The sequence below is a fragment of the Melozone crissalis genome, unplaced genomic scaffold (assembly GCF_028551555.1).
Source record: "Melozone crissalis strain CALT ecotype California unplaced genomic scaffold, PUWL_Pcris_2 ptg000018l_1, whole genome shotgun sequence".
NCBI lineage: Eukaryota > Metazoa > Chordata > Aves > Passeriformes > Passerellidae > Melozone > Melozone crissalis.
The window spans coordinates 17,399,147-17,414,240 of record NW_026535796.1 but is presented as its reverse complement, the minus strand read 5'-3'; the positions used below and the strand labels follow the sequence as shown (position 1 = coordinate 17,414,240).

At 33.3% G+C, this 15,094-nt stretch overlaps 1 protein-coding gene across 6 annotated transcripts in view; it reads left to right on the top strand.

Moving 5' to 3' along the window:
- The window catches only part of FUT8 (fucosyltransferase 8), a 101,324-nt gene that overhangs the window by 37,305 nt on the left and 48,925 nt on the right, over positions 1-15,094 (top strand). For 4 of the 6 annotated variants that reach the window (XM_054276046.1, XM_054276040.1, XM_054276042.1 and 1 more), the window contains exons 3-5: positions 4,822-4,916; positions 12,628-12,759; positions 14,085-14,505. In XM_054276046.1, coding sequence (XP_054132021.1) covers positions 14,303-14,505 — 203 coding nt within the window. In that variant the 5' untranslated portion in view covers positions 4,822-4,916; positions 12,628-12,759; positions 14,085-14,302. The remainder of the gene's footprint in view (positions 1-4,821; positions 4,917-12,627; positions 12,760-14,084; positions 14,506-15,094) is intronic. The other 2 variants (XM_054276044.1, XM_054276043.1) reach the window with 2 other exon arrangements.

Here is a 15,094-nt window from a genome sequence, read left to right as displayed (position 1 = left end):
GCTGAAGGGCTGGAAAAAGCCTGTACTGAAAGTAGGAACAAGACCGTAATACCTGCTATAAAAGAGTAGGTGGAAAAAGCCTAACTTGCAAGTTAAGGAATTGTGAGATACTGATGTAAAGCTGCTAAACATGGGAGCTGCTGGCTATGATAGTGACATCCTTATTGTAATGTGTTCACCACAAAGGAAAATACTGCTTTTCTCACAAATAATGAGTTTATGCACAATGATTTTATGAAGGAAATGCCTTTTTGTGTGCTGTGTAGGAAACAGTAAGAATAGCACAATTTTAGGTTTTTCCTACAAGTGCTTGACTTCCAGATTGATTCAAATGGTGATTTAAAGTCCTGCATTTTGTTAGTTATTATCAGTCTGAAATACTTGAATGGGATTTCACTAGAATTACCTTTGAGAAGATATGCAAATTTAACTTTTAAGTCTTTTGTTTCTGTAAAGTATTAATATTGCTTTAATAATTACAGACTTTATATGGAAAATTAATTTAAAATCTTATTTTTAGAATGTTTACCTTACAAAAAAATATTTTTTGGTAAAAAACTTCAAGCTTGCTTAATTGCTGTAGAAAAAGTTATATATATCTGGGCACAGAAACACAACAATCCCATCTTAGATATAAAAGAAAATAGCTCACTCATTAAAGCTGATAGTTGCTAACACTCACCATGGTTTGACAGGAAATTTATGCATTAGGGATAGTTGTTATAAATAAAAATGGGAACTCTGATTAACAGTGTAAAATTAAGTATTAAGTTTAAAAGGACACAAAAGGAGGTAAGCAAGAAGTGAATACTTTCAAAGGTGTTTTAAACTCAGCAAGTTTTAAACTCATCTGTCATTTTTCCTTAATAATGTGTCATGCCAGTTTTGAAAGGAAAAAGCATTGGCAGCATTATGTGAGGTTTTGACTTGCAGCTTCATAGCTCTGTTTTATTCTTATCCTTACTATTGTACAAAGTGCTTTGAGTTTTTCACTTCCTTCACTTTTAAATAAATGAATAGATCTTAGATCAGTGGTACACTTGAGCTATGGGGATGGTGAGGATCACATGCAGAAAGCAATTCAATTTTGGTGGTATGGAGCACCACAAAAGCTGTAAACCAGTGTAAATTAGACAGCATGAACCTATATGCTAATACAAGTAAATGGCTACTTGAATTAGCTTGTTAGGTGCATTTTTTGGGGCTTTTTTGTGTGTAAAGTTCTGTATCCCAAGTAAAAGGAAACTGGAGTGCCAAGGGAAATTTTTGCAGGCTAAGATTTGTATATTTTGGCGCAGTGGAATTAAAGTTAAGGCAGATACTTTTTTATCATATGGCAATATTACTATTTGCAATCCCCAGTAAAATTTGTCTTGCTCTAATAAAAGTACTGCATAAAACATGGTTCAATTTGAACGAGAAAATGGTAATAAAAAAGCAAGTCTATTTAGTTAATGATCCCATTTGGCATTCTTTCCCTGATGTGGCCCACTCAAAACTGTATTCCGACATTTCTATCAAATCACCCAGACCTCAAGCCTGCCATGTATAAGAAGAAAGTCTTTTAGCTCAGTTCTGTGACTGTTTTTTGTGCTTTTTTCTCCCCAGCATCTGAATACCATATAGCCTTCACTATGCTTTGATTTTGCAAAACCTCCTGGTTGCAAATATCACTTCAGTTTTCTTATGGCTGCCAAGTGTCATGCATTTTTGCATAACTATTACAAACTCAGCAGTTCTCTCATCTGCCTGTTTTTCATCTTGATTTATAAACATCCAGCTGAGTTGTGAACAGACTGATGTTAAGTTTCCTGGTTATTAGATTTTTGCATGTTGCTTTGATGCCAGCCAAAAGAGAAAAGATCTTACCTCTGATCTTGCTTCTGATGTCTGCAGCCATTAAGGAATGACACGGGGAAGCAAGTGGAAAAGAAAGGAAAGTTTAGTGGAGTGCTGCAGCAGAAACAAGAATGGAAAAGTCAAATATTACCTTAAGGTTGTTTTTTTTTTTCTCCCTCTCTGTTCCTTTCCCAAGACATCCAGATTATTCTACTGATAGGGCGCTGCACTTTCCCCAGGAAGAGGCGGCTGTACTTTGGTCCCAGATGAGCACTGAAACGGGAGGCAAATATTCTATTAAGTCTGTTAAGAAAGGGATGCACCATTTCTGTTTGTTAACTTTCAAATGACTAATGCAGGGCAGAAAGCCTTGTTCTGTTCAGCTTCTTGATTCAACTACTGTATATTTTTGAATGCATTTTTGGTGCTTTATTTAAAAGGGAATAAGCAATTGGGAATCCTTTACTTAATGAAATCATCATTTCAGTGGCTGTGTCCTTTATCTGTTTTGCACTTACTTGTTTAGGAACTGCTTTCTCCTACCTCATGAGCCATATTTATCTAGGTGGAACTCCTAATTCTCAAAGTTTGTTATGTGTTTATTTACAAGTGTAAAAAAAAATTCAATATCACAAATTCTTTCTTTTTATAACACATAAATTATGTCCTTCTAACTTCCATAGTCTAATCTTTTACTTCATTGCTTCCAAAGATTCTCTTCCTGTTTTTTTTTTTTTTTTTTTTTGAATGAAGCTTCTGCAAGGATTGTCAGTAGATTATTAACTTATTACTGTGGAGGAAGATCATGCTTGATGTTAGAGGTTTGAATTTTTATTATTCATGAACTGGGGTTTTATTAGAATAGGATTCTATGGAGTCACGGTAAGTAAACAAGAGAAAATAAACCTTTACTATCATGCAATTGTCCTGTTCATTTTCTAAGGTAATTTTTATCTTACAATGACATTTTATCTTACAATTTCATTAGTTCAGATTAAACAAAGGTAACTTCTCACTTCACTGTGTTTCTGGTTAATGTATTATCCTAGTACTTAAAAAGGACTGTAAAAGTGAAGACTGTTTTATCCATTGCTTATTAAAATGAATCCATATACGTAATTTCCTTGGAGGAGAGCATTGTTTCTGTAATTGACTCTTTTATCATTTTAAAAGAAGAATCACCAATACGTTTTTGTCTTTTTGACAGAAAATCTTGTATATATTTGTCAAGTACTCTGCTCTTTTTCTTTCAAGGTACAATTCCCTCTTTTGTTCAAAATAACATCGATTGAAAAAAAAAAGAGAAATTACTGTATCTTTTTTGAAGCTTTCAAATGTAATATGCTACAAGAACTATGAACACATATTTAATATTGTATCTAATATGAAGGAGGGCTTATTATTTTCAAACTGTATTTGTTACTGTTGATGTACTGTTGATTCTTTTATCTAGTTTAGAAAAGTAATTACTTCTGATTAGATTCTTAACCCCTGATAAACTCTTTCAAGGTCAGTGTTCTGTGTATAGCTTTAGCTTAAAAGCCCCCAAGTGCTGTGGGTATGGACTCCTCAGAGCCACTGCTGTTGTGATAATTGAACCTTGAGGTGTTCATGTAGCATAATTTTGAGGAATATTTGGTCTCTGATACTAAAAGTACCTAAATTGGTGTTTTGATAGCTTGTTTTTTATCTCTGACCAGATGCTATGTAGCTAAAGTAGGATTAGTACTTAACTCCATTGTGTTTTTTGTTATTTTGTGTGTGTGCTGTGGGGTTTTTTTCTTCAAGTAGAAATAAATTTAGTAACTACAGGGGCATAGGACCCTGAATTTGCCATAATTTTTATGTGGTTCACCTTAGGCGTTCTCTATGTAATTAGCTCTTCAAAGGAAACCAAATGTTTTTTAATTGAAAAAGTGCTCAGTTTTATAAGAGTAACAGTTAGGATAATTAACACTTTAAGTTTTGCAAATTCAGTGAATAGGGAAGAAAGAAGAAAAGGGAAAAAAATGTTTACAAGGTTTTCTCTGCCCACATTATCATTGTGAGTGTACTGTTGCTTCTACTTGCTCACAGTTAATTCAGTGCCTTTAAGCCTTGAATTACATGAAGAAAGCTTATGTTTCTTTGGAAGATAGCAGGAATTTCCTTGAAATTTTGGAAGTTGTATTCTTTTGCTATGGAATATTTTTAAAGAGCTGTTCAACTTATTTGTATTTTGTTTTCTCCAAATTTCCAGATCTGTGATTTTTCCAGTGATTATTCTAGTGACTTTTAAATTTTGATTCAAAGAAAATTCTTTCCAAGGTTTCCTTAACATATTCATAATTTTTATAAATGATAAAAATACATAGATGATAAAAGATATGAGAGAATATATGAATATACTTCTATTAATTTTATTAAAATTACAGTTAAATATTCTGTCTTGGATTTTATTTTTTATTTTTTCCATTTCAAAGTTTTGCCTGATATTATGAACAGGGAGTAATGCTTAGAGAGGGGTAAACAATTATTTGACAAAACTGCTAAATGACTGAACTGCTTTAATTGATTATGCAGATTTATATCTCTCATTCAACATGTATAACATCTTTCAGCTGCAAATTTGATGGTATCTGTAAATATTAATGAATCAACTTCAAACATAATTTTGAAGTTGACAAATATTGACAAGGGAAATTGGGGCCTGGTGAGACTGACTCGTAAAATGTACTCACAAAATCAATACAGAGCCTAAAATATTCTTTGATTTAATTCTTTGGTTGCTAGATCACATTGTATCTTAATCTAGATATAATGAAAAAATGGTAGTTAAGAATGTTCTGATTGAGTGATTGATTGATCTTTGTGGATAATCTGTGATTAGCTAAATAAGAAAACATTACATTCTTTCTCACTCTTAAGATGAAGAGTAAATCAAAAGGAAGTTGTTCTTACAGAATGTGAAATTAAAGGGATTTATTTTTTTCTTTCAAACAGTTACTAATCTCACTGACTGCTGGAATAGTGGATTTACATGTTAACCTCCAACCTCCATGATGCAGTTGTGTTTCCTTCCTTCTGTCACATACAGGGTAAGCTGTTATTCATATGTGTCACAAAGTTAGGATTTTTAAAAATTTTCTGCTGTTTATGTGACTGATAAAATACAGTGTATGTTTGCATGTTGTGCCTTTTAGAATAGTACTTTTTACACAAAGCTGTTTTTTAAAAAAAAGCTGTAAAAGTTATTTTATATCACGGAATCACATCGTAGCTGGCTTTAGGAAGTTTCTTTGGGGATCTTCTAGCCCAACACCAGTGATTAAGGTAGGGTTGATTGGAGTTCATTGTTTGGGTCTTTGCCCAGCCTTCCAGGATGGACACTCCAGTGACAATTTTTGCTGCACTTTCACCAGTGTAACCATGTGATGTGCTAAATACAAAGAATTTAATTCAATGGGACATGTTGTAGAGAATAAGCTATCATGGGAACTTTTAATAATGAACGGTTTCTTTGGTCATGAAAAATGAATAACTAGAAATTGTCCTGCAGATTTATTTGTCTAGATATTTTGAATCAATCTTTTCTACTTTCTACTTTTTCAAAAATTTTGCATTAAATGTTTGTACTTTTTATAACTACTCTTTATTTTTTTTTTTTTGAGGAATCATTTCCATTATCATCTGATTGATTTATTGATGTGAAACTTCCTAAGTATGCAGGTTTTGGTTTTGTGGGCTTTGTTTTTGTTTGTTTTATCTTCATTTTGTTTTGGTTTTATTTGTTTTTTTCTTAATGGTGGATATTTAGACTTGCAAAGGATAAAAATCCAGAAATTACCTAAGTAATTTGTACCATTTTGAACAGCAAGGAGGTAATGCAAAGGAATATAATAAAACAGAAAGTAATATTAGAAATTATTTTGCGTTGAAGCACTTGTTCAGGGCTTCAAAGATTATTATTTTTGATAACAACTCAGGTATTTGTGGTAGTTAGGGATCACTGATGGAGGAGGAGGAGGCTTAGAGGAAATAATTGCATACATTCCTTAATTACCTTCCTGCATGATTCTGATTGAACTTAGACTTGTGAGGGAAATTGCACTTATTATTCTCTCAGCTTCAGTTTTTCCTCTACACACCACCATAAGAACTTGAAAAAAGCCGTAGCCACCTTGGTTTGGTGATCTCTGTTGTGTCTTTTTAGGAAATTTATTGATGCTACTCTGCTTGCAAATGAAGCAATTCTTGAACTGCTGATGATCTCTTACTTTGGATTCTACATGTGCTCATCCTGTTGATTTATTTTGGTTGCATCAGTAAATATTGACTTCCTAAAAGAATGATAAATTTGTCACAAGATTACTAATTGGACATTGTGAATATTTCTCTATTTATTCCTTTGCCTTTCATTCTGAAGGTGTTTTCATTTCAAATTTTTGCAAAGCTGTTTTCAGGTATAAAATACCTGTTAAATTGAAAATAGTTTCTGTGCTGCTCAACTGAGCATTTTACATCAAATACACACTATGAGCTCCAAAATAATACCAGAATCTCCCCCTGCATTCCCCTGCTTTGAATATTTTATCTGTATTATAATATGTATTGTGCTAAAGCTTCTAAATGAATCTTCAGATGACTCATCTCAAGTTGATAATCTTCCTTTTAGACTCGAGGTTTTTATTCCTCAAGTCCTGTTAATTTACCTTCTTCATAATCTCTGTAAGTCTGAAAAATCATCAAGCTCCTACATTCAATGACGGAACCTCTTCAGTGAAATTTCAGGAAGGATAAATCACATTGTGTCTTTCTCCAAAGCTTGTTCTGATTGGTTAAGATTTTGTTTTTTAACCAAATGAGTGGGCCTGGAGCTTTGACACAGTTAAGGAAGTCCCTCAGTACCATCTCTTCCTTCTCAAATGTTTAATTTGAGAATGATCTGCAGATTGTATCAGACACATAGATGTATTTATTAATGTACAAATGTAAGGGACTATATGAAGAGAATATCATGCAAATGGCTCAGAGCAATCTGTACAGGTATAAAATTAGACTTTTACAAAGAGAAACACTAGTAGACATTGAGTTGTGGATGTACGAGTAAATAGGGAGCGAGTCTGTCTACTTATGGCCTCTGATACATGTGAATAGAAGTTAAGGAAAAAGAAGTAAATTTCTACAATAATTAAGTATACATTTGTAATACTATGAATTTTATGTCCTTTATGTTCCAGAAAAAGAGGAAGTGGATAGTTTTTATGGGGAGAAAGAATATAAATAAACCAGTGAGCTTGACTAGGAAACTAAATGAACTTAATTTTGGAACTTTTAGAACACAAACATTAATACATGCTCTGTCAGTAGGTTTCTCTTCTCTGGTTGAAGAAGACAATAGATATAATTTGTATGTTAATAAAGGTAATTAAAAAGTTATAGATGAATGAAATGCTTTCCAAATTTTTTCCAGTCACGATTCTAAAAATGTTTGCAACTAAATGGGAAAAGGTCTCTTGGGATTGATATATATGAATGCTAGAATTAGAAATAATTACCAGTCCTGGCTTGATTACAGTAGTGTGCAAAGCATGGAAAAAAAATTCAAAGAAATGATGGTTAACAAAGTAGAGGTAGATATAAATGGGAAATTAGATAAATGCAGCATAGATTTGTTATCAAATTTTTTTTGATCTATATTATTTTGGGTTTACTTACTTATTGTTTCAATGGGGTCAATTTACCAATGAAACACAGTTGGAGAGATAATGTGTATGTATCCCTTTCAGCATTTCTTGGCACACAGAAAGTTCTGTATTGAGTGAGAGAAATTGTGGATGAAAATAGAATCATTTGTAGGAAAAGGAAGTAGCTGAAGGGATGAAGTGACAGGGACTTGTGCTGCAAGGAAGAGTATCAACCTGGAGGAGAGACCCTGTTAGTGCAATTGATTACATGTGTTATTCATCTGGGATGTTTTCAGTAGTGACAATGTCACAAAAATATAATCATTTATAATGAAATGTAGGTAACAAAATAGAGGAGGGTTCTGATGGGATCAGAAAAATGTACAAGAGTTTTTTATGTGGTATACTGCAGTGGTAGAATGGGATAAAGTGTAATAACAAAAAAAGGATGAAAAATAACAATTCCTGTATATAAGATAGGAGCTTATAACTTTGAAGAGAGAGAGATGCAAAAAGGTTTGAATGTATTATGTCCTTTTAAAATGGTTGCTGACTGCCAGAGCAAAGCAGCCATGAAAAGAGAAATCCTGTTTTGGGACCCATCACACAAGGCAGGTCCAAGAGAGAAAAGCAAGTATTTGGTTCATATGAGACACCAGCAATGCCTTGTGTTACATGCAGAATTTTGATTCAATTACTGTGTAAGTCTTCATAAAGAATGCATTGCATTCACCGTGAATAATATTTGTAAGGTTTGCTTATTTTTATCGAACACTACAGAAGGATTTGCTTGTTACTTTTGTCCTTTGATCCTTAGTTTTATTTTAATATCCTAAAAGGATTATTTCCTTAGGCTCTAATCCTTTGTCAGAGGCTGTGCCATCACATTATTCTTAAATAGGAATTGGAATCAGAAAGTTGGTTTTAATTTTCATTTTTATGAGAGTACAACAGGCTAACATTACTTAGAGTAGAATACTTTCATTAGAAGGTAGTTTTAGTTAGTGAAATCTTAAAAATATGAAATCCTAATATCTTTTAAGTTTACTTTTAAGAGAAACTAACAATGTTCTGAGGATTCAGTGTAAGTTGTAAGTCTGCTGTAACATGCTTTTTGAGTGTCTCACAGTTAATGGTAAGTCATTGTGATGGCTCTTAGAGTGGAATGAATTTCATGTTTTGTACATTGTACAATTTTAGATGATGTACATACCTTAAATATAGTCCCATATATGTTAGCTAAAGTGATGTGTGTGTTTTACTTTTTGAGTAATTTTCTCCTTTTCAGCTTACATAAGGTAAACTTTTTTCCTAGGCCAGTAGGTGGTTGAGCCAAAAGTAGACTTGCTTAGTTTGCTTTGAATTTAATCTAAAATAACTTGAAACTGTACATTGCCAAGAAAAATCATAATGCTATTCTGGGGCTGTAATTCTGTAGGAAGCAGAAATGCACAAGGAGAAAATTCACACCGCGTCACTGAATTTACTATTGAAAGCATGTTTGGAATAGTGCATTAAAAAGAACCTTATTTAAGCTATAGAAGAATTTGAAATTATGTAGTATTGAGCTATTAAATTTTTTAATTCTGAAGTACCTTTTAAAGCTTTAAAATAACTTGAAGGCTTTGTGGGAGCAAGATGAAGAAAGATAGTATTTTTGGGGGGGTTTTTTGGTTTTCTTTTGATTAATAATTTTGTTTTGATTAATCATTTTTGCTATAGCAAAATATTTTTGCTATAGCAAAATAACTTTGACATGGGTGCACATTATTTCTCATTAAGATATTGGTGCTATGCTTCAGTCACTTTTTTAGTTATCATTTTAATCAAGTCTCTTTAGTATTTCATTTAGTTGTTTTCACTTAGTCATTCAGTGCATTCCATTGCAGCAATGTTTTTTTTTAACTAAATTTTTGCTGTTAATTTGGCAACAAAACTTTTTCACATTCTTACAATCAACTGCGGCTTACACGTGTAGTATGCACAATTTGATTTCCCAATTAAGTCTTGAAGCTGACCCTTATTTTAGGTAAATATTCTGTCTCTTCTTCATGGAGTCTAAATGAATTTGTGGCACTAACCACATTTTCTGTGCTATGCACTTATAATAATAAATTTTAACTTGAGTTCCTTTCTCACAATGTTATTTTTCATTCAATTGATGCCTTGAACATTATGTATTCCCGATGATTTATGGTAGCCACTACTTACCAGACATAGTTTATTTCATAGCTAATGCTGCAAATTTCGTAGTGACTTTTTATAATAAACCTACAAGATTAAATTAAACCTGAAAAATAGCTTACTGTACGTGATGCTTTCAACTCAGCATTTGCTTTTAATGTTATTTCATTCTTATTCTACAAAACTTTTTCCTGATATTGGTTTGATGTCTTTAGTAGCCGAAGTAACAAATCAATTTATAAGGAGTGATAGAGAACCTCTACATTTAAAACCAAAAAGCATTTATTTTAATCAACATCAATGTGCTGTTTATTTCTCATTATGTAGAGAAAATTTTATAGATATCTGCAGTCTTTTCATCTTCTGTCTCAGGGAACCAGGAGACCTTTTAAATTTGTATATGGAAGACTTTGCACTGTTAATGTCGTACCAAATTGCTTTATTTCATGGCAGCTAAAGTTGTGTCTTTACAAGCATACATTGAGGGATGACTGAAGGTTACCAAGTTCACTGTGGCATCTGCAGTCCCACACTGGTGCTGGCATTAGAGCTGGCTTTGATTTACTGCACGGATGGAAGCTGCTGCCCGTACTGAGCTTTGCCTTGCCTACCACCTGAGACTGGGATTTCTGTGGTCGCTAGCTGGGCTCTTATAAATGGGACATGATTTACCTGAGGGATTAGGTTGAAAAACCCTCTTAACTGTGTGTAGTGATGAAATTTGTTAAGAAAATTGGCTTGAGAGATTGCTCCAGAGCTGCTGGGAAGAATAGAGGAACACAGTCTTTTTCATTTCATATATCCAGGGTAAGCCTTTTGAAAGAGATAAGAAATTTATTTTTTACATTATTTTAGAGAGTAACATTGTAAGAATGCAGTTGACTGTTCTCAGGATACCCCAGAAAAGAAAACAAGAACTAATCTAAAATTGAAGGAAAAAATTAACTAATTACCATTATACTATGTAATGTATTTATGCCCTGGAAAATGCAAGTTTATGGGTAAATCTAACCAAATGTAAGACAAGAAATCATGCTAAATCTCAGGGGATAACTAACTACTAAATTAAAATTCATGGCTTTTTCTGGTAAAATAAAATGAACATAATATTCTTAGATAAAGGACCTTCACTATATAATTCTAACATAAATTTATAACACTAACAACTGCTATTTAGGTATTTTTCTGTCTCCTGCTTAATAAAATACATTTATTGATACTGCTCTGCCCCACCTTTTGGGTTTGATGGACTCTTATTTAGATGTTCAGTGTCAGATGGTGTTGATAACCATGTTATGATCCATGACAGGTTTGAATTGCTGCATTTGTGGGCTGCTGCTGTGGGGTTTTTTTCTAGCTCAAGGCTCATACTTTCAGTCTTGGCAGTCTTGAACTTAGTTTAGAGTATGAAACCTCATAAACAGCTGTAGAAAATTAAACAAGTATAAATATTGACATTACCTCTTGACTTTCTGTCAGGCAGATAGCTGTGGCATATGTCTGCATGTGGAGATCTCAGAAACCTGAGGCAAGCTATAACAAATGAACAGTTTTAAAAATGTGATGATTTCTCCTTTGTTTTGATTTATATACAGATCTTGTGTCAACTTTGAAATAATGAATCAGAGAATGACAGAATGGTTTGGTTGGAAGGAACCTTAAAGATCATCTAATTCCAACTGCCCTGCCATGAGCAGGGATGCCACTAGGTCAGGTTTCTCAAAGTTCCATCCAGCCTGGCTTTGAACTATTCCAGAGAGGGCACATCCAGGGATACTGGATATCTCATCCCTGGAATGTCAAATACCTTGACATTTTGCATTTCCAGAACAGTATGAAATAAAAGAATTTGTGTGAAAGCCACATTGCAGTACAAAGTTGATAGTTAAGTGCTGTTGGAACTCATGTATAATTAGATACACCACATTTGAGATACAGGCTTTTTAATGTTTTTTTCAGAATGTTCTTCCTATTCATTCAGCTAGTTTAGCATCTGTACTTCATATTTAACTCTAGTGTGACTTAACTTATGAAAAGAACAATGAAATTCTCAGAGATTGATAGAAATCTGATAAAACCTGTGAGGACTTTGTTGCAATTAGCCCAATGCTGAAATGATATTTCATAGAATTACCAATCACAGCTAAAGCCCATTCATAACGGGCCTCAAAGTTCATTTATGCACAACTCTGCGCACTGATGAACTGATTTTTTTTCCCTTTTTCCCCTTATTTTTTTCCTCATTAAACATCTTGATGATCTCCAGATCATTGCTATCAGATGTTTTCCTCTTTAAACATCTTGATGACCTCCAGATCATTGCTATCAGACTTTTTCACCTCATGTTTCACCTTGTTTTCCAAACATTTATGAATATGTCAAGCTATACGGAGTCTGCTGTGGGTGCAGAGAGGTTCCTGCTCACTCTTTCCACTAAACCGATTGTCTGGTCTTGCTGTACATCTCTTCTAACAGGGTGGGCACTCACATGAGGATCTTTCTTCCATTCAGCTTAGGTTTTTTGGAACAATTTGGGAATCTTGTTGAATGCCATTTGAAAATTCACATTGATCAAATAAATTACGTAACAATTAGAACTGGTTCTGTCTTGCCTGTGTGTTTATTTACATCTTCAAAGGAACTTTAATAAATTTATGGGGCACAATTTGTCTTTCTAAAAGTAATGTTAGTACTTTTATACTTCGATTACTTTCATCCTTATGTCTGCAGATTTATTTCATCATATTATTTCTGCCAGTTTGGCTAACATAAATATATTATTTTCCTGGTCTGTAATTACAGGGCTCCATGCTGTAGACCTTAGAAATAATTCAGTTTACTTTTAAAATTTTCCATTCCTTTGCTACAAAGTCATTATGAGTAAGAGGTTGCACACCTGTGTTAATAATTAAACTATTGCATTCTTTAATTTCTTTAGAGCTGTTGGAAGAATACTCTCTGTTCCTGATGACTTGTTATATCAATTTTGTGGATTTTTGATTGTCTGATCTACTAACACTGTTGTTTGAGACAGATCAACGCTGCCTCTGGTAAAGAAGATACCTGATTTGTGAGTCTGCTTAAACTTGTATTTTATGAAAAACAGATTGGAAAAAAAGTCAATTTTTTTGCTTGCAAAGTGCTCTGTAAACAATTCTGTCCCATCTTCCTAGTCATTACTGGATTTTTTTTGCCTCTTTTAAACATACACAAACTACCCCTCTTCTCAAGATAACTTGAGAAATTTTTCAGCATTTTCAGTGCTGTTGAAAACACTGAGCATTTTCAAGGTTAGATTTATTGTATCTGGAAATGTGTGCTCCAGGCATATTTCCATAACTGGATGAGTTTGGAAGTTATTGCAATTTAGGAAGATTTTGCTCTAGACTTTAAATAAATGGGAACAGAATAAAATAACTGAATGAAATGAAAAAGAAGTTAAGGTGAAAGAAGGATCAAACAGAAAAGAATAATTCGGGAGAAGGTAGATGTGGATGGTATCTCAGAGGAAATATTGTGGATTTAGAGATTTGAGAATTCAAAAAATGGGTTACTTTGAAAATTGAGTCAGAATGGCATATATGTGCCCTTAAAAAAAGGTAGAAATGTTACATTGCTGAGAAAGAGGAAGAAAGGGGAGAAGTACTTGAAGAAGACTCTGGACATGCTGTCAGTTAAATTTTATCTAGAGAGTTGAGGAAATTTGTTCCCTAGTAGAATATTTTGCCAAGTAGAAAATGAGTAGAGGTAATTTTGCATTCTTTTAAATGGCATGGTGGTTTTTTTCATGAGAGAAGGTATTACCTTTGGAGCAATTTTTGCTTTTATTATAGTTTTAATAATAGCAGCTTCTCAAAATGTGTTTGATAGTTTTGAAACAGCAGAGAAGTGTTTCTAAAGTCATGCCTGATTTTTAAATACTTGCAAATAACAGAGTATACTGTTAAACTGACTCTAACTCATTTGTTAGAGTGGCAGTCATGATGAAAATAGAGAAGACAGTTAATAAAAGTGAAAAAAATGAAGACGTATTTGTAATTAAATAAAAGGTGTTTGTTGATAGTAAAGGAGAATGTTAAGTTTACCAGAGTGACTTTTAAGCAGTTTTAATTCTGAAATGACACATGAAATGGTAAATATTTCTCTTATAAAAAGCAGCATTTCTTCTGGCCATTTCAAAGCCAGGATTAATGGCATAGTCTTTCATTCGTGAATTCAGCATAATGTTCTCTGCAAAGTTAAAAGCTTTTTTCTTTGTCTCTGTGACAGAAAGTACTAGCATTGTCAATTGTCATTCTTGAATGTTAATGAAAATACGTTTAGCTCAATTGCAGTCCACTATATTTTTACATATCAGAATTATAATTTCAGGTGTATTTTCATTTTTTCCTGCAGTATATAAATGAAGAATGACGCAATATTAATGCTTTCTATGTACAGCCTTATAAGAATCTTCTTTAAGGAGTTGCAGTAAGACAAACACTGAAAATAGTTTTTCTCTGGTACAATGTGTTGAAGCAGAAGAACTGGAATTGTCCGCCTTTGTACAAGCTAAGAAAATGTTTGCTATTTTGTGAGTGGAAGCAGCTCTGGAGTGAATTGAACTTCTGAAAATGCGGCCATGGACTGGTTCCTGGCGTTGGATTATGCTCATCCTGTTTGCTTGGGGAACTTTGCTGTTCTACATTGGAGGGCACCTGGTACGAGATAGCGAGCACCCGGATCACTCCAGCCGGGAGCTGTCCAAGATCCTCGCTAAGCTGGAACGGTTAAAGCAGCAAAATGAAGACTTAAGGCGCATGGCAGAATCTCTCAGGTAGGATCTCAAAGTAAATAAAACTGCTCAGAAAATGTTTGAAATACGAAATAGCAGAATTTAAATTGTAAGGGCTGCTTGTGGGAATTTTTGCAAGATTATATTCCACGTTTAAAAGTATATATTAATGTTTTAATCTGTGCTCTAAGTAGATGAAAATATATTGCAAAACTTCTAAATAAATAATGTACATTTAGTTCTGGTTTAATGTAATCATTACTTAAGAGTCATTTAATGGTGTAGAAGTGTTACTGTCACAATAACAAGAGTTCTGTAGGTGATTCACCCCTCAATGCCAACTTCAAACAAGTGCAATTATTATGACATTGATACAAATTAGAACATCTAGTTCTTTATACTTCTGCATGCAGTAATTGGAAGAGCTCATTTTAAAATTGCTGAAAACATTTGTACAGCTTGTTGAAGATAAATGCTGACTTGCTGAAGATGATCTGCAATAGATTGCTACGTTATACAAATCCTTTTATCTAAGTTTTCTTCCTTGCGTTGCTGCTAAACTTGTAGAAACACTTGTAAAAAAGTAGTATCATCTCCTTTTTTACAATTACACTGAAATATTGAAAATATA